The 20364-nt window shown below is 40.6% G+C and overlaps 1 protein-coding gene across 3 annotated transcripts in view; it reads right to left on the bottom strand.

Annotated features, from left to right (window-relative positions):
* The window catches only part of SHTN1 (shootin 1), a 92562-nt gene that overhangs the window by 38542 nt on the left and 33656 nt on the right, over nucleotides 1-20364 (bottom strand). For all 3 annotated transcript variants that reach the window (XM_084634538.1, XM_084634537.1, XM_084634539.1), the window contains one exon: nucleotides 14072-14166. In XM_084634538.1, the coding sequence (XP_084490664.1) occupies nucleotides 14072-14166 (95 nt within the window). The remainder of the gene's footprint in view (nucleotides 1-14071; nucleotides 14167-20364) is intronic.

The following is a 20364-nucleotide window of genomic DNA, read 5'->3' as shown; positions in this document are numbered from 1 at the left end:
TACAAAACACTAAGATGGGCAGATGGCTGTATTTCTGACTAGGGTATGCACAACATTCCCTTCTGCACACTGAAACATGATCGGGGGCCATACTGTCCTACAAATATATGTTAAAAGACCCATTACACAATACTAAAACTGTGCCATAAACTGACCAAAAACAAAGAAGAAATTCAGATTTAAAGCTGACTGCCCATCTGAAATTTTGAATGTCTGGCAGGATTTGTTGGTAGCCCATTATATTACATATACTTGGGTTTTCTAGATCAGGAGATTAAATACATAAAACATCTTTGAAGAGTAATAATTTAACAGCTTACAGGTATTTCTAGAGCATTCCTCACCAGAGTATAAAATCTATTGTCTGCCTGGGAGAGCAAGACAATTGAGTCAGGTAAAGACAATACAGCATTTAATGTTTACAGATTCTCATTACTGGACAGTGGAAGGGATCTTTGACCCTGATATGGCAATGAGCTCCATCCTGGCACCTATGTAGCACGCCACTGACTTCAATGAGGGTCTGCATGGACCCAGTGATCTGACCACACAGATCCCAACTGACTCCATTGAGGTAGCATTCTGAGTCACATATGGAAAATAAAAGACATATTAGAAAAATTGCTTCTATTTTACACCCTCATTTTTACACCCAGGATCTGTTGGAAGCCTGAATGCTTTCTTTTGTGCCTATAATTGATGCTGTCTGCAGTTTACTGCAGCCACTAAATTAGAATCAGAGCGAAAACTTCTTTAAATATCTCTAAAAAAGGCACACTGAAAATCCAGCACGCAGTTATTGTGCATGAGCAGAAGCCATTTTAAAAAGGTTTAATTTCTGTGCCATATTATTTTGGTTTGCACAATATAAGAACTTTTAGGCTATCTGGTGGGCTAATATTTAGCAAGGTTTCATTTTTCAGTTGTACTAGAATGAAGCAACATTGCAAATATGTACATTTAAAAATTGCTTCTGGATTGAAATATTTTATGGCCACTTTCAGCCTGTATCACCATTTTATAATTCATCCATAAACCTATGGAAACAAAGGTTATTAATGGAGAGGATGTCAGTGTCTTAAACTGGGATAACACATTTCCAGTAAGAATGACAGGCTTGGTTTATTGGAAGGAGAGAGCATTCTTTACTCAGAACCTACACTAACTCAATGCTTCACCAACAGGAGCTTACCATAGTATAAGTGGAGTCTTGGAATCAAACTGATCCCTGAATTTGCACTGCCCTGCACCCTCAATTGTGGTTTAGGATCTGATCCAGCTCTACTGTAGTCTATGGGAATCTTTCCATTGACTTCAAAAGGTGCCGGATTGGGTCCTCAAATGGGGTGTGTAATGCTACAAAACCACAATGGTCGCATTTTACACTCACTTTGCACTGGTGTCTGTGATTTACAGAAGAGGCAAGGTAAAGAAGAATCAGGACTGGGAACTTCAAAGTTACACCACAGATCAATTTGGCATATGGAGTCTTGAAACCAATAATGCCACTGATAAACAACAAAGTCACTCAGTCACACAGAATAGTTGCCCCCAGTGAAATTTAAGTCCTCTCTGAAAAGAAGGACAGAACACGAGAAAACAGCATAAGAGTTTCTCTATAATTCTGATGTGGAAAAGTGTTTAGTAGCCCAAATTAAGGTGCATGCAATATGTTATTAATAGAGCTGGTCACAGGGTTTTCAGTCAACACACTTTCCTGCTGAAAAACGGGATTTTGTCAAAAAACTCAAGTGTATTCATGTGAAAAAAACTGATTTTTTTTTCAAAATTTTCTTGACAAGTTTCAAAGCTAAATGAAAATTTTTACTTCAGAATTGAAAAATTTGTTTTCAAAATTCCAGATTTCGATCCTTTCACTCCCTTTTTTGCCAACAAATCTAAAGGACTGAACGATGGCTATAATTTGGGGAGGGTTCCGGTTCCCTTTGTGCACTCTAACTTTTCCAAACTACCTCAGCTTTTGAAAGCCTACTGAGTGGCAAAAGGAAACATTAAACACTGCAACTTAGCCCATCAGTAGATTTTGAAAAAAAACGGAGAAAATTGTAATAATTTTATTTCAAGGTTTTCCTGTGAAAATCAAACACTTTCTATCAAAAAACTGAGCGAAAACTTTTTGTTCAAAAATTTCACAGAAAACTGCCTGGGTTTTTCGACTACCTCTACTTTATTACTTTCTTAAGCATCACAGATAATGTACATGGTGCTTACAATATGGAGAAACGGAGATTTCTAAGCCAGAAAATACTTCGTATGTATGAGCTTGATTCTGTAATCGTGCATGGGAATAATTTATTCACATGAATAGTCCCACTGACTTAAAATATTATACCTATGCTTAAGTATTTGCAAGATCAGGCGCTAAATTAAGGGAACAAAACAGGATAGGACAGAAAATATTAAGTGAAGCAAAATGAGAGGGTAAAATATGATTATACGCTCACTTGGGAGGTCAGTTTGTCTGCACTAAATAAAAGACAATTTTTATTATATATAAAAATTAAATGTCCAGGACCATCTAATTAAAACACATTTCAGCAGCACAGAAACTTGCACATAGCACCAAAATATCAAATAAAGTGTTTGCCGACAGGGCAAAAGAATGTTCTCCAATTAACATTTTCCTGTTTTAGCATCATATAGAATGGATTATACTACTCTATATATTTCTAAGGCACCTAGCCTTGTTGTATTTGGATGCCACTGAATCCATTTAGAAACAGATCAGATGCTTCTTGGAAGAGGAGCAAATCTCTTAACCCTCTTCCCAACAGATTAAATGGCTGACTTCAGAGGAATCAGATCTAGGCGGTACACTTTCTAGCGCACACAGCTTTGGCCATTTCACAAGTCTGTTCCCAGATGAAAGCTTGATGAGAGAGATTAGTCTTGTATCATGCTCTAAAGGTGGCAAGATTGAAGCTCAGGGTCTAAGACCTAAACATATCCCTCCTCTATTTCAATTATTTTCAGTTCAACCAGCTAGGCAGTGAATTAATTATTGTTACTAGGCTTGGAAGGATTACCTTATCAATAAATGTCAATTTTGTCATTTTCACATAAAAATATTTCCTCAGAAGATAATCAAAATTTATAGATAGACAAAGAAAAATGCTGCTGGAAAGATTAGTAGAGTTTGATGAAAGGATATTTATTTTGTATATTTGACAGGAGATGTTGACAATTTGTGTTTTAACAGTTACAAAGCTTTAACTTTTTGAATCTCAACATCTACTGTCATTAAATAATTCTTGTCTGACTCCTCCCATTATTCCCTGCAACTGTGAAAATTTAAATACATAAAAGTAAAAAAAAAAATGCTTAAAAATAAACAGATATTATCCATCAAAAGTTAAAAGTTGAATTCTGCCAAGCTTAATTATTACATACCAGCTTTTCTTAAGCCGTCCTTGGCAATACATAGACGCAGGTTTGCATAACAGAAAAGTCTTTCCAGGAGCACAGGTCTTGTGGTATCCACTTGCAGACATGCCACATGGTCATTATAAATGACTCAAACGCTATTAATGGCTCCAAACAAGAGTTCTGGTGCAGCTCATCACTAATGCAACACACTCAGATCTCTGACTCAATTGCATGGAATTGCATGAGGGGCACAGGTCATCATCGTTTGTAGCAATTATGACAGTCCTTCTTAACAGTCACAAAAAGAATAACAGCATCTGTGCTTTTTATATAGGAAGCTTCAATCCTGGATTAAATAAAGTGCCAACCAAGCACTTTCACTGGACCCCATAATGAGAAGGGGCATCCCGAAGATAAAGTTAAACACAGACACTGTACTCTACAGTTGATGTACACATACAGACACATTGTACTGTATATACACACTTTTAAAATGCATCTGTAACAGTCAGGCATTGAGAGGAAAATTAAAGCAAGCTGCAGGCAGGGCATGGTACAGGGTTCTTTCAAAACCTATATTAAAAAGGGGACTATAAAAATGTGAATTTACCCCTGGATATATCCTAGGTTGGCCTCTCAAAATATACCAGCTGAATCCAAACCATTCTGCCGCTCACTATAAACATTTACAGAAGCCTCTTTCTTTCACCAAGTGATGTGTTTCAGGCAGTGACTGTACCATACCCAAAGTAAGAGCAGCCCTAATAAACCTGCACAGCAACCCTACACTTGCTTTTCATTTCTCTCACATACAGGCAGCATAAAACAACAGCCTTGCACTCTAATTTGGAGGAACATACTACCCCATTTCTCAGCAAGGTTTCAAAAGTAATTTCAGGTGCAGGTATTGTATAGGAGCCAACGAGAGATGCTAACAAAGTGTCTACAAGAACTTTACAAGTATCATTGTAAAGCAAGATACATGCTTAATAAATCTTTTATATTTAATATTTTATTAAGCATATGTGATTGCAGCATTAAGATCCTTAGCTCTGCTCCCCCTCCCTCCCCACCCCACCCCTCGTCCAGCACCGTCATATCTTCCTTTTCATTTGTGTTTATGGTACCTAACAGTTTGCTTTCCTTTGTGGAATATTGTTTTTCAGGTCTAGCCTCTACATTATTGCTGTGGCCTTCAAGATCCCCTCTCTGTGCCTTTGTTTTCTTGTATAGCATTTCACAAAAAACTGATGAATCTTAAAATGTCTCTTAAAACATGACACTAGCATTTTGATTACGCTTGCCAAGATCCCTAGGTTAACAGCCCTTGCTTATTCAGGTGGATACAGATTTTCTATTCCCTCATCTGTCCTGTCCCCCCCACTCCCCCCGCACCATTTATTTAGTCCTTTTATTCAGATTCCTGTAGCTTTTACAAAGGATGACTCACTTTAAACCCTTTTTCTTTCTCCCCCCTTCCTCACCACAGCTGACAATATTTACTCAGTTTCTTCAGAACCTCTAAAGAGAATGAATTCTAATGTTTGAAGTTACATCATTTTTGATTAATTAAATACATATTATGGTGGTGCTAGCAGAACGACTATAATTAAAGCTGCACTGGATTTTTTTTTTTTAAATCAAAAGCTTTGATTTTCAAGTGTTCTCTCATTCCTATGTGTGTGCGCGCTCGCTCTCTCTCTCACCTGCACCAAGCACACACACTCCCCTCCCAACTGCCTGCACTTCAGAGGCAGATCCTCATCCCTTATAGCAAAGACAGGGGGCACAAACAGCATCACACATAAATGCACCCTATTCCAGCTGCCGGCACGGTTTCCTGACTCCCACTATCTCAGTAGTAATGGTATCCTAAGAGTGTCACCTGGGAGATGCATAACCACACAGGGAAGGGTTTGATTTGAATGGGTGGGCCCTGTCCTCCACCTACTAGACATGCAGAGCTCCCACTGAAATTAAGAGGAGCTGCAGGTGTTCAATCTCTTTAAATAAATAAATAAATAAATAAATAAGGCCCCTCTAGGTAAAGGGCCCCTATTTTCAAAATAAAAAGCCAGGACAATATTTCTTGGCTCACAAAATAGTCATATAAAAGACAGAAGTGCACTATGATAAAGCATGTTTGCTGGCATTGCTATTACTCAACAGGGACACATGCATATTACTTAGAGTGGTGGCTTCTTTCCAGGAACAGTGTTCAGAATGAGTTTATCATGAAGCTCTCAATAAGTGTGGTTAACATTAACTTTGAGCGAAAGAATGGCTTTGACAGGGTCTCCGCTCACTCCAAATACCTTTCATCACAATGAACGCTCGCTCCACTGGCCTATGTGTTCCTGGTATACTCAAAGCAAATTCTATTCCATTTAGCAAAATTTTTAACACCTATTCTACAGTTATAAAGAAAAAATCCACCTTACTGACAAAATGAGACATCAGAGCACTTCAAGACATCCCAAAAGATATTCCTGGCATAGGCGCTGACTCTGTGGGTGCTCTGGGGCTCAAGCACCCACCGAAAAAAATAGGGGGTGCTCAACACCCACAGGGCTGGATTAATTTTTTGTGGGCCCCATCACCCAAACTGTGGCCCCGCCCCCTGCTGTACCCCAAGGCCCCACCAGCCACTTCACCCCGCCCTCTGCCCCCCCGATGCTCCACCCCACCCCCACTCTGCCTCTTCACCCCAAGGCTCTGCCAGCGCTCTGCCCCAAGGCCCCGCCCCTGCTCGGCCTCTTCCTATGAAGCCCCACCCCCACTCGGCCTCTTCCCGAAATGCCAGAGATAACATCATGCAGTCATTATAAAATCATATCCAACCAATGTGTTAAAAATCATATTTTGTTAAACACATTTCTTCTATGCCTCCAATCCTGCAGTCAGCTGTGTGAGTGTATTCTTGTGCCCACATGAAGCCCCACTGAGCTTCACATGAGTGCCAGGATCTGCTTGCATAGATGTGACTGCAAGGTCGTGGTCTGTGCATTTAACACCACCTCATATTATTAAAGGGATACCAACTAGAAATCGACGTCAAAATTATTAAAAGTAGTTTCAAATACTCCTGTCCCTGAGTCCCTCTAAAAATGCTGATTTTACAATCATATTTTCCAATATTTTAACATTTTTTCTCTCTCCCGCTGCTCATAAAAGACCCAAACTAACAATAGGGGAAATTGAATATACAGGGGAAACAGTAAAATGGACTTCATACTAATTGCCGCTATCTCGGCTTGTACACCAGGGATTGAACCAGGGACCTCCAGTGCGGAAAAGATTTAGTAGAGCACTTGAGCTAAAGAGTCAGGCTCTCCACATGAGAGCTGTGACAGACCCATATCCTCTATGGGTTGGTCACAAAGGAGGAGATGCAACACACTGACCAGTGGGTTATGCTGTCAAATGCATAACATAAACCAAACTGAAAAAACAAATAATCTTAGGTGTTATTTGCAACAATAGATTAAAAATTAATAAAGGAGTGATTTTAAGATTAAAATCCCCCCTTTTAATATATACTTTACTTTTTGCCACTTTTCTTTGTTTAGTCTTTCTTCAGTGTCAGAATTCAGTGAAGTCAAAAAAGTAATCACTTACACTCTTATGGCAGTTTCTACAGTCAATTTCACTTTTATGTTCTCTTACACTGGCACAATACTGCAGTGTTTGGGTAACAAACTTTGAATTTATACTAAAACACAGCTTACATATTTTTTTTTCAATTTTGAAAATATTTCAGTTCTGTAGGTACTTTTGTTTTGCTTTTATTTTCATTCAGTTTGGCCCATAATACCAAACAGTGTCCCTGTACATTTTGACAAATATCCTAGCTCCGTAGATACAAATTGCTTATCTCTGACAGAGGCAACAATCTCTGCATCATCCAGTATTCAGAAGTAAATAACTGTGCTGCACTTCAGAAGGGAAAGCTAAAGGAGTGGTAAGAAGTGCAAAAGACTTAGCAAAATGTAGGGTCTGAAAGGTGATCCTTCATAACCCTGTATGTTGGTTTTCAGGATATAAAAATTATATGGACATAATCGCAGGCAAACATGGGGGGAAATGGTAATAAAACAGCAGCAACTGTATACTCCCAGGAGACTTAAAGGAGGAGAAAAATTGCGGCCACTTACCCATGGTAAGTGTGATGAGTAAGTTAAACTATCCGAAGATCAAAGTATTCAGAGCAAGACAACACAATCTAGAGGTAAATATTTTTATTATATAGAGAGAGATGATAATTCACTTCAGTTTCCACATCTGTAACTGCTTTTGTTTTAAATACACTGAGGTGGAGTTTCAGGTATGGTTTTTGATCTATAAAAGACCATTAGGCCCCGATTCAAAACTCTTTAAAAAAATAAAATAAAATAACCCAACGGAAAGGTTCCCATTGACTTCAACTAGCCATAAATGGTCAGAGAAGCTCCTACCGGAGACTGCCCATCTCCCCTTGCCATACTTCCACAGTTGTGACCAGTGGAAGCATTCAAGCTCCAGGTCCCTTGATATTAAAAGAAGAGGGTCTGCCAGCAAGATGTTCAAGAGCTTCAGGACTTTGGAAAACTCTCCCCTTCTTGGTCCAAACAGACCCCAAGGCAGGGGCGGGCAAACTTTTTGGCCTGAGAGCCGCATTGGGTTTTGGAAATTGTATGGAAAGCTGGTTAGGGGAGGCTGTGCCCAACCCCCCTGCTCCCTGCCCCCTTACCGTGCTGCCTGGAGCACTGGTGGCTGGCGGCGTGACAGCTGCGCTACCCGGCTGGAGCCGGCCACACACCGCGCAGCACAGAGCACCGGGTCAGGCCAGGCTCTGCAGCTGCGCTGCCTCAGGAGCTCACAGCCCCATCACCGCAATGAGTTGAGGCTGCAAGGGAGGGAGAACAACGGGGGAGGGGCCGGGGGCTAGCCTCCCAGGCCCGGAGCTCAGGGGCCGGGCAGGAGGGTCCCACGGGCCGAATGTGGCCCGTGGACCATAGTTTGCACATCTCTGCCCTAAGGGCATACTTCAAAGACCATCTCTTTCCCTAGGCGTTTGTGGTTGGAAGGGTGTGTGCTGAGGGCCATATAAGAAAGAATGATTTTTGTTCTGTTCAGTGGATGATTTTTGTTTCCCTTTTGACTGGTCATTCGGGGGAGGCTGCTAGATTTACTCTAGTTGGTACTGTACAAGAGCATTTTTAACATATGGCAGATGCCTTCAGGCACTCTCTTATGTATCACGTAAATCCAAATCTGCTTTGGTTACTAACTCATTAATCAAACAATTAAGGGTTTAGTAACTGAACTGTACCTGACTGAAACACGCCTGTACGCAGTGGTTCAAGACTATGGGCTTGTCTACACAGAGACACTGGTCCTGACTGTCAGTGGGATTCGGGCTCCTAGCTACCTAAATCCTTTTTGAAAATGAGATTTAGGCTTTCAAGCCAGGTAGGCATTGCAACAGTAAGTGTAGTAATGCCTAAATACTAGAGCTGTTGATTAAATGCAGTTAACTCATGCAATTAACTAAAAAAAAATTAATTGCAATTGCCGTTTTAATCGCATTGTTAAACAATAGAATACCCATTGAAACAGTATTTTTCAACTCACCTCATAAAAGTACCGTAATGCAATCTCTTTATCGTGAAAATGCAACTACAAATATAGATTATTTTTTGTTACATAACTGCACTCAAAAATAAAACAATGCAAAACTTTAGAGCCTACAAGTCCACTCAGTCCTACTTCTTGTTCAGCCAATTGCTAAGACAAACAAGTTGGTTTACATTTACAGGCGATAATGCTGCCCGCTTCTTATTTACAATGTCACCGGAAAGTGAGAACAGGCATTTGCATGGGACTTTTGCAGCCGGCATTGCAAGGTATTACATGCCAGACATGCTAAACATTCATCTGCCCCTTCGTGCTTCAGCCACCATTCAAGAGGACATGCTTCCATGCTGATGATGCTAGTTAAAAAAATAATGCATTAATTAAATTTGTGACTGAACTCCTTAGGGGAAAATTGTATGTCTCCGGCTCTATTTTATCTGCATTCTGCCATATATTTCATGTTATAGCAGTCTCGGATGATGACTTAGCACACGTTCATTTTAAGAACACTTTCGCTGTAGATTTGACAAAATGCAAAGAAGGTACCAATGTGAGATTTCTAAAGATAGCTACAGCACTTGACCCAAGGTTTAAGAATCTGAAGTGCCTTCCAAAATTTGAGAGGGACGAGGTGTGGAGCATGCTTTCAGAAGTCTTAAAAGAGCAACACTCCATTGCGGAAACTACAGAACCCAGACCACCAAAAAAGAAAATCAACCTTCTGCTGGTGACATCTGACTCAGATGATGAAAATGAACATGCGTCAGTCCGCACTGCTTTGGATTGTTATAGAGCAGAACCCATCATCAGCATGGACGCATGTCACCTGGAATGGTGGCTGAAGCACGAAGGGACATATGAATCTTTAGAGCACCTGACATGTAAATATCTTGCGACACCAGCTACAACAGTGCCATGAGAACACCTGTTTTCACTTTCAGGTGACATCGTGAACAAGAAACGGGCAGCATTATCTCCTGCAAATGTAAACAAACTTGTTTGTCTGAGCGATTAGCTGAACAAGAAATAGGACTGAGTGGATTTGTGAGCGCTACAGTTTTACATTGTTTTGTTTTTGAATGCAGGTTTTTTTTGTACATAGTTCTACATTTGTAAGTTCAATTTTCATGATAAAGAGGTTGCACTACAATACTTGTATTAGGTGAATTGAAAAATACAATTTCTTTAGTTTTTTACAGTGCAAATATTTGTAATCAAAAATAAAGTGAGCACTGTACACTTTGTATTCTGTGTTATAATGGAAATCAATATATTTGAAAATGCAGAAAACATCCAAAAATATTTAAATAAATGGTATTTTATTATTAACAGTGTGATTAATCACAATTTTTTTAATCGCTTGACAGCCCTACTAAATACCTTTAAAAATCTGGGCCAAGGTGCACGGTAAGCCAGGGTGTTTTCAATTTCAAAAGAACAGTAATACCAAAGTACACCATGGAACTTTCACTGCACAGAGCAGGGTCCACATGGCTAGCTAGCATGTGGCAAGGTAGCGCACTGTAGATTCACACCCCAACTTGCTGCACACAAAGTCTCCATGTAGACAACCCCTTACTGTTACTCTCAGACATACTATATCTTTACTAGTTTAAGTAGCTGAAACATTGTTCCACAGTTTCTGGGATTATTGGGAGCAGGTTTTTTGTTTTTTTTTTTAAAATACAGTAACAGCATAAGACATGTTTCCTGAAGAACGATGTGTTGCAGATCTAGTTCAGCATGTTGTCGTTCTTGTTGACATATTCATTAGGATTGTCCTTGGCAACAGGCTGCAGTTCTCTGAAAAAAGTGTATAGCCAATGACACTTGATAACCTGCCAGCTGTCTAATGAAGGCTTTTCTTTTTAGAGTGGTTCACTGTCATCCTTGTCTCGCTTTTCTATTTTCAGTGTGGATATGATGCACAGGAATGCAAAAGGGGCAGTGTGCTCGTTGAGCTGACTGTGACGTGTATCAGAAGATGGTAGATGCCTGTATTTGACTATTTTAATTATAAATATATAGGAAAAAAAATCAGACCAACCACCTGCAAACAAATAACCACGGGAATCTTCTCTGGCAAATGCTGGCCTCCTTCGCCCTACTCTTACTCTATTTCTGTTGCCTGCACTAGTCTTTTTTTGATACAATTTTCAAAGGAACAATAGGTAATTCATGTCTATGTAGACAGTCCAATCCTGCAAAGCCTTAAAAACATGAGTACTCCTTATTCGCTGAAGCAGTCCGATTGAAGTCAATGGGACAGATCCTACACTGAAGTAAATTGTTACAGCTTTGAAATTATTGGAAGCTAAATGCCTAGATGCTTTTGAAAATCCCACTAGATATGCATCTTGTCTTAAGCTACCTAACTACCCTTTAATATCTGGCCCTAAATGAATGAGTGATAATCTAGTGGAACAGAATACCCTCGTCTCTGAAACTCTTATCTTTCTCCGTGACTATCTGTACTAACGAATAGCTGGTCCAATTATTCAAATGCAAAGCTGAACAGGAACTAGAAACAGTTTTTGCTGTGCGTACAGCAGCAATGCACTAGTTGTGGAGCTGGAAAGCCTTATAAGCGTCATGCTGTCAGCAGAGACCCTCTCTTGGCTTATGGGCTGTTGGGAGGGGAGACTGAACCTGGTACCTTTGGTTCTAAAAGCCTCTAAGAAACCCAGCTCTGCTAGCCAAGGCTATAGCAGGCTCATCAACCTCTGTATGTGGCCCAGTCACCAGCAGGAGGAGGACAAAGCATAGCACTGTGTGGTTGTGGGCTACACTCGCAGTGTCTTCCTCCCCTAAAGAGCCCCCAGTTCTTTAAGGATTCAGAGTGGTAGACATGTTAGTCTGTGTCAGCAAAAAGAACGAGGAGTCCTTGTGGCACCTTAGAAACTAAAATTTATTTGGGCATAAGCTTTCGTGTACACAAACGAAAAACTATTTCCCTATGCTAATTTTTCCCCTACTGTTACTCACACCTTCTTGTCAACTGTTTGAAATGGGCCCTCCTGATTATCACTACAAAAGTGTTTTCTCTCCTGCTGATAATAGCCCACCTTAATTGATTAGTCTCGTTAGAGTTGGTATGGCAACACCCATTTTTTCATGTTCTCTGTGTGTGTGTGCGTGTCTTCCTACTGTATTTTCCACTGCATGCATCCGATGAAGTGGGTTTTAGCCCACGAAAGCTTATGCCCAAATAAATTTGTTAGTCTCTAAGGTGCCACAAGAACTCCTCATTCTTTCAGTTCTTTAAGTTCATACATAGCCTACCTCGGGCTCTCAGATCAACAAAGCTTGGGGGTTTTTGGAGGTTTTTTTTTTTTAAAAAATTTTCTACAACTCGCTTCACAGATGAAGCATTATGAATACCCAGGTCAAGACAAAGATGTAGTTGGCAAACACTGCATCCAGTAAACATATCCACTCCCTTCCATAATCTCCTAGTCAAAAAATGCCCTTAAACACACAATATGATCACTAGCATAGTGGGTGTAGTTAGATGCACAGGAGTTATCAAGCAGAGATTTCATGAAAGACTTGGTTAAAAAAATAAAAAGCCTGCCAGTTGGCCAAAAGAAATTTCATGCCCAGGAAACCACGTTCTATTTGCCTGCCTGCACCCAGGTGTTCAAATTGAACGGACATTTCAAATGAGACCTAACATGCTTCTACCGTTCACAACACTGCAGTTTTTCCAATTCTTATTTTACTATGAGTCTTGCAATATTTGGTGTTCTCCTTAAAACCCTGGGTTCCAGAGTCACATGATTATTTGAGAATCTCAGCTTCCATTAAAGAAAAGTTTTCTAGCCCACATAGTTATGGAGAAAATGCTTGATAACATAACCCACGTGTACCCTAAAGCTCAAAAACCAGGAAGCAAAGAAGAAGAGCATTATTTTTTTATATTGCATGAGTTTTAAGCCAATCTAATGATTTTTCAGTGCTTGGGATTGGCAAGATTGCGCTAGAGTTTATTAGAATTCCCATGGCGAACAATATGGCCACCTAAAACAGTAGTTTTCAACCTTTTTTCCTTTGCAGACCCCTACAAAATGTAAAATGAAGGTGCGGACCCCTTTGGAAATATTAGACAGTCTGCAGACCCCCAAGGGTTGGCCGACCACAGGTTGAAACTCACTGACCAAGAAGGTATTGGGACAGTTATCACAGACATTCCATAATGTTCTCTCAAAGCTCATTTTCTTCTTGCAGAGTAACAGCCGTGTTAGTCTGTATTCACAAAAAGAAAAGGAGTACTTGTGGCACCTTAGAGACTAACCAATTTATTTGAGCATAAGCTTTCGTGAGCTACAGCTTATGCTCAGATAAATTGGTTAGTCTCTAAGGTGCCCCAAGTATTCCTTTTCTATTTCCTTCTTTGTATTTTCACAACACTGAAATCTGCTCAAGCCTCTCCCCCGCGCAGAGGATTGTTTGAAGTCTTCACCAACACTGGGTCTCTTCTGAAGACATATTCCAAACTGCAGACATATTTGCACATATCTGAATATCAAACTGTCTCATATTTCTTTGGCTGGGTTCACATATTTTGCCAGTAAATGTATTCCACTCCAAACCAGAGTGAAAAAAGAAAGTCGTCCTTGCAACATTAAGCCCATATTCTGGGAATATAAATTCTCATGTTATGACTGTCTGAGCCCTCTCAAATTTAATAGCAAAACTTAAAAAATGAAATAGAGGGAAATGTTACATTTATATTAATAAATTAAATTGGTAAAATGTATTATAGTTTGCACTTCTATGGCACTTACCACACAATGATCCTAAAATGTCTAATGAACATTGTAGAATTACTCCTCAAACATACCTGTGAAGTAGGTATCGTTAGATCCATTTTACAGATGGGGAAATGGACGCACAAAGGTTAAGTGACTTGCTCAAGGCCACAGAAAATGGTCCGTAAGAGGTCTGGGTTCCAAACAGTCTGCTTTAGCCATAAAACCATCAAAACCTGTTCTCACCTCTTTGTTTTTTACAAGACCCATATTTTATGGAATTCTTTCATCTGCAGGATTTCTGTTGATCTACCCACCTCTTGTGCAAATGACTCCGCTTTCTTCCGTAGATTCTTTTCCAACTCAAAGTTTTCCTGGAGTTCTTCATATTCTTCCACAGCCAGTACAGACACTATTTAAAAAGCGAAAACAAAAACAGACAAGGATGAATAAAAACAGGCTAGCAAAGAAATTAAAGGTACAGTTTGTTTGATCAGGCCATGGGATAAGATTGCTCAATATATTTTGATCCCTTACAAAGAACATAAAAATGTTTAGTTTTATAGGTCCATATTTCCAACCACCTGTACTATTCTGATTTTGTTTTGCCCTCCTTTTCTCCCCTAAACTTCCTCTTTATATGTGTAACCACTGGACTATTCGATACTGCATTATTTCCCTCTAGTCCTAAACTGTTGTGTAGTGTTGTTACGGACTGCTACCGAATTGAATTCCACTCAGAGATGGTTACCTGTCAATGGTGGGTGATATGACACACACAATTTACTTATAATTTATGTACGTCTCTGTGTGTACACACAGAATCATAGAATATCAGGGCTGGAAGGGACCTCAGGAGGTCATCTAGTCCAACCCCCTGCCTGAAGCAGGACCAATCCCCAATTTTTGCCCCGATCCCTAAATGGCACCCTCAAGGCCTGAACTCACAACCCTGGGTTTAGCAGGCCAATGCTCAAACCACTGAGCTATCCCTCCCCGCTGTGCACATGCTCCCCATGTGTACATGCACATCCCAAGCTTTGTAATGTATGGAAAGTACTTTGAGATATTTCTGGTTATATAAACATAAAAAAGGACATTATTTCTATTATTTGTCTCATGTCCTGTAACACTTGCAGTACATGGTGCGAAGTTGACTATACCCCATATCGAATTCTCTAAATTAACTTTTCCTCCCATAAAAATTTCAACAATACTTATTCATGTATTAAGACCTACGAAGTATGCTATTACCCCAACACCTTTATCCATCCATCTAGGCTTTTAATAATGGGACCCACTCTGACGGGTTGGATCACAGAAACCCTCTTGGGGGTGCCACTCATGTGCCAAGGCTACTTCTGCCCCTGCTTTCCCTGCCAGCTTGGGACTCCAGCACCCTGTCTTGCTGAGCCAGACACGCCAGTCTGCTCCAGCACAGACCCAGGGTCTGAACCACGTGCCCCAAAGCTGCAGACTAACTGAAAGCAACTTAGGAAGTGTTCCTGTCTTTGACTCTCAGATGCCCAACTCCCAATGGGGTCCAAACCCCAAATAAATCCGTTTTACCCTGTATAAAGCTTATACAGGGTAAACTCAAATTGTTCGCCCTCTATAACACTGATAGAGAGGTATGCACAGCTGTTTGCGCCCCCCAGGTATTAATACATATTCTGGGTTAAGTAAAAAGTGATTTTATTAAATACAGAAAGTAGGATTTAAGTGGTTCCAAGCAGTAACAGACAGAACAAAGTGAATTACCAAGTAAAATAAAATAGAACACGCAAGCCTACGTTTAAGAAAACTGAATGCAGATAAAATCTCACCCTCAGAGATATTTCAATACGTTTCTTTCACAGACTGGATGCCTTCCTAGTCTGGGCACAATCCTTTCCCCTGGTACAGCCCTTGCTCCAGTTCAGGTGGTAGCTAGGGGATTTCTCATGATGGCTGCCCCCTTCATTCTGTTCCACCCACTTGTATCTCTTCTGCATAAGGTGGGAATCCTTTGTCCCTCCGGGGTTCCCACCCCTCCTTCTCAATGGAAAAAGCACCAGGTTAAAGATGGATTCCAGTTCAAGTGACATGATCACATGTCACTGTAAGACTTCATTACCCACTTGGCCAGCACACATGTATACAAGAAGACTTACAAGTAAAACAGAGTCATCTACAGTCAATTGTCCTGGTTGATGGGAGCCATCAAGATTCCAAACCACCATTAATGGCCCACACTTTGCATAATTACAATAGGCCCTCAGAGTTATATTTCATATTTCTAGTTTCTGATACAAGAGTTATACATTTATACAAATAGGATGACCACACTCAGTAGGTTATAAGCTTTGTAATGATACCTTACAAGAGATCTTTTGTATGAAGCATATTTCAGTTACATTATATTCACACTCAACCACATACTTTCATAAATTCACACCCACCACTGTGGCTAGTTAAAACCAAATCCATGAAAGGTCACTGGCTTAAATTTCATTCTTATTTTCCATGAGGCTGTTAAGCTCAGAAAAAAATCAGCCACGTTTTGCTTCTTTCCACCCTCCTACCTCTTCCTCTTTTTCTCTGGTAATGACGTTGCAATATTTCGAGAGACAGATTGTTATTTCATTGTTGTTGCATACCACTGAGCAAGGGATAAGACGAGGCTGCGCCATTCCTCCACCCACATATTATAGGAAGGAATAAGCAAGTGCACTATATCTACTTACTCTGTCATACCTGGACTCAAGTTACCCTGTAACGAGCACAGGGATGTAAATGGGGACCTATTCCCCTGTGTCAGGATGCTCCACAATCTAGCCCTATAAGCATAATACTCAATCCATAAAAAATTGTTGCATATTTTGTAAAGCAGAATGCATTTCCAGGAAACTGACATTTGGCTACCAGAGATTAATGGGCTCTGTATCAACGGGTCTCCTTACATCAGAGACCAATGAGATCGCAACAAGAAGGTAATATCAGTACAATTGAGTGTAATGTATTAAAACAATGGTCATACAAGTGAGACTGATATCGCTGCCTAAAAAATTAGCCATAGCGAGGCATTGTGCAAACTTCCTCATATTGTTCTGCCCATACACCTCAATCCTGACCTGCGAGTAATATCAATAAACCCTTAAAAAAAGTCTCTTAATGACTACTTGCACACATTGCTCTCTCAATGCACTTCAGCTCTAACTGACTAAGGACTAGTTTTCAGAGTAATGACATACAATTTCAAACACCACCCTCAGTAAATCCCCTGCCTCTTTGGAGACCAGCTTAACTATGTCTAAAGCAAAGCACTGTCAGTGGTACTTTGTGACATGGATTATAGGCTGCTAAAATCCAACTGATTATCAAACTACATTTCAAAAAGAAAATTCTTGAACAAAACAATTAGAAAAACTTACGATAATTCACCAATCCTGGCCAAAATCATTCATTCATTCTACATGTACAGAACTCTGCAACAGAGTTGCACGGTATACAAGAGTTAACAGGAATAGGGTGTATGACAACTAGCAAATCGGTAATCTCCAGTGCTCTGCTAGCTCACACAAAGTATAGAGGGATCAGCCTATGTTCAAGTAATTTCGGCTGTCTATGTATACTATCTTCGAGGTAGTAGGGCATTTCTACTACATGCATCATAGAATCATAGACTTTAAGGTCAGAAGGGACCATTATGATAGTCTAGTCTGACGTCCTGCACAACGCAGGCCTCAGAATCTCACCCACCCACTCCTGTAACAAACCCCTAACCTATGTCTGAGCTACTGAAGTCCTCAAATCGTGGTTTAAAGACTTCAAAGTGCAGAGACTCCTTCAGCAAGTGACCCGTGCCCCACGCTGCAGAGGAAGGCAAATAACCCCCAGGGCCTCTGCAAATCTGCCCTGCAGGAAAATTCCTTCCTGACCCCAAATATGGCGATCAGCTAAATCCTGAGCATGTGCGCTAGACTCACCAGCCAGACACCCAGGAAAGAATTCTCTGTAGTAACTCAGATCCCACCCCATCTAACATCCCATCACAGGCCATTGGGCTTATCTACTGCTAATAGCCGAAGATTAATTAATTGCCAAAATTAAGCTATCCCATCATATCATTCCTTCCATAAACCTATCAAGCTTAGTCTTGAAGCCAGATATATCTTTTGCTCCCACTGCTCCCCTTGGAAGGCTGTTCCAGAACTTCACTCCTCTGATGGTTAGAAACCTTCATCTAATTTCAAGTCTAAACTTCCTGATGGTCAGTTTATATCCATTTGTTCTTGTGTCCATATTGGTACTGAGCTTAAATAATTCTTCTCCTTCCATGGTATTTATCCCTCTGATATATTTGTAGAGAGCAATTATATCTCCTCTCAGCCTTCTTTTGGTTAAGCTAAACAAGCCAAGCTCTTTGAGTCTCTTTTCATAAGACAGGTTCTCCGTTCCTCAGATCATCCTAGTAGCCCTTCTCTGTACCTGTTCCAGTTTGAATTCATTTTTCTTGAACATGGGAGATCAGAACTGCACACACTATTCCAGATGAGGTCTCACCAGTGCCTTGTATAACGGTACTAACACCTCCTTATCTCTACTGGAAATACCTCACCTGATGCATCCCAAGACTGCGTTAGCTTTTTTCACGGCAATATCACATTGGTAGCTCATAGTCATCCTGTGATCAACAAGTACTCCGAGGTCCTTCTCCTCCTCTGTTACTTCCAAGTGATGCGTCCCCAGTTTATAACAAAAATTCTTATTAATCCCTGACTGCATGACCTTGCACTTTTCACTATTAAATTTCATCCTATTACTATTACTCCAGTTTACAAGGTCATCCAGCTCTTCCTGTATGATATTGTGGTCCTTCTCTGTATTGGCAATACCTCCCAGCTTTGTGTCATTCACAAACTTTAGTATATTCCCGCTTTTTGTGCCAAGATCAGTTATAAAAAGATTAAATAAGACTGGTCCCAAAACCGATCCTGAGGAATTCCACTAGTAACCTCCTTCCAGCCTGACAGTTCACCTTTCAGTGTGACCCGTTGTAGTCTCCCCTTTAACCAGTTCCTTATCCACCTTTCAATTTTCATATTGATCCCCATCTTTTCCAATTTAGCTAATAATTCCTCATGTGGAACCGTATCAAATGCCTTACTGAAATTGAGGTAAGTTATCTAAATTGTCTAAAAAATCTGTTACTTTCTCAAAGAAGGAGATCAGGTTGGTTTGGCATGATCTACCTTTTGTAAAACCACGTTGTATTTTGTCCCAATTACCATTGACCTCAATGTCCTTAACTACTTTTGCCTTCAAAATTTTTTCCAAGACCTTGCATACTACAGGTGTCAAACTAACAGGCCTGTAGTTCCCCAGATCACTTCCCCCCCCCACTTTCTTAAAAAACAGGGACTATGTTAGCAATTCTCCAGTCATATGGTACAACCCCTGAGTTTATAGATTCATTAAAAATTTTTGCTAATGGGGTTGCAATTTCATGTGCCAGTTCCTTTAATATTCTTGGATGAATCACCACTCAAAAATAACTGAAATATATTGCTACACTAGACACTGGGCCTACTATTTGGGGGGGAGGGATAGCTCAGTGGTTTGAGCATTGGCCTGCTAAACCCAGGGTTGAGGGGGCCATTTAGGGATCAGGGGCAAAAATTGGGGATTGGTCCTGCTTTGAGCAGGGGGTTGGACTAGATGACCTCCTGAGGTCCCTTCCAACCCTGATATTCTAGGATTCTATGATTCTGCTCCATTGGATCTGGGCAGATGGATTACCCTTTTGCTCAAGCACAAGAAGATATTTCAACAAAACATTGTAGAAGGTGTTAAGAAGAGCCCCTGCTTCCATTCATCACAACGTACCAGCAGACACTCCCTTGGCACAGTCTATCATGCTGATGATGCTTTTAGGGTACATCCACATGGCAAGCAGGAAGCTGCAACAGCGAGTTTCAGAGCCCAAGTCTACAGATTCAGACACATGGGGCTCATGCTACGGCATTAAAAATAGCTGCATAGACATTCAAGCTCTGACTGGAACATCTATATAGCTATTTTTAGCACCGTTGTGTGAGCCCTGCAAGCCCAAGTCCATAGACCTGGGCTCCAAGACTCGCTGCTATGTTTCTCTGCTTGCCATGCAGACGTACCTCTAGAGTCCTCAAAGTGCTGCCTTCATATTCTCTGATGCTCAAGAAATGGAACTGCATGTGAAAGTGAGGAAGTACACAGAATCACAGAACCACAGGGTTAGAAGGGAACACAAGGGTCATCTAGTCTAACCCCCCTGCCAAGATGTAGGATTTATTGTGTCTAAACCACCAAGACAAATGGCTATCCAACCTCTTTTTGAAAACCTCTAGTGAAGGAGTTTCCATGACTTCCCTGGCAGTTTGTTCCATCGTCCTATTGTTCTTACAAGATCTATGAAAGCTTCCAGAAAGCCCACTGATGTTTCTGCAAACTCTTTCCCTGTGCTCAACAACAGCCTGTGGGATTCACAAATCAACAACAAATACAAGCATTTCCTGCTAAATAGTCAAGCCAACAGCAGAATCCTGAATTTCACAACACTGCAGAAGGACACAGACTACGCGGATCCTGT

Source organism: Lepidochelys olivacea (assembly GCF_965140295.1).
Source record: "Lepidochelys olivacea isolate rLepOli2 genome assembly, chromosome: 7".
NCBI classification, from domain to species: domain Eukaryota; kingdom Metazoa; phylum Chordata; order Testudines; family Cheloniidae; genus Lepidochelys; species Lepidochelys olivacea.
The sequence above is the reverse complement of the archived record's forward strand: the minus strand, read 5'-3'. Positions and strand labels throughout refer to the sequence as shown.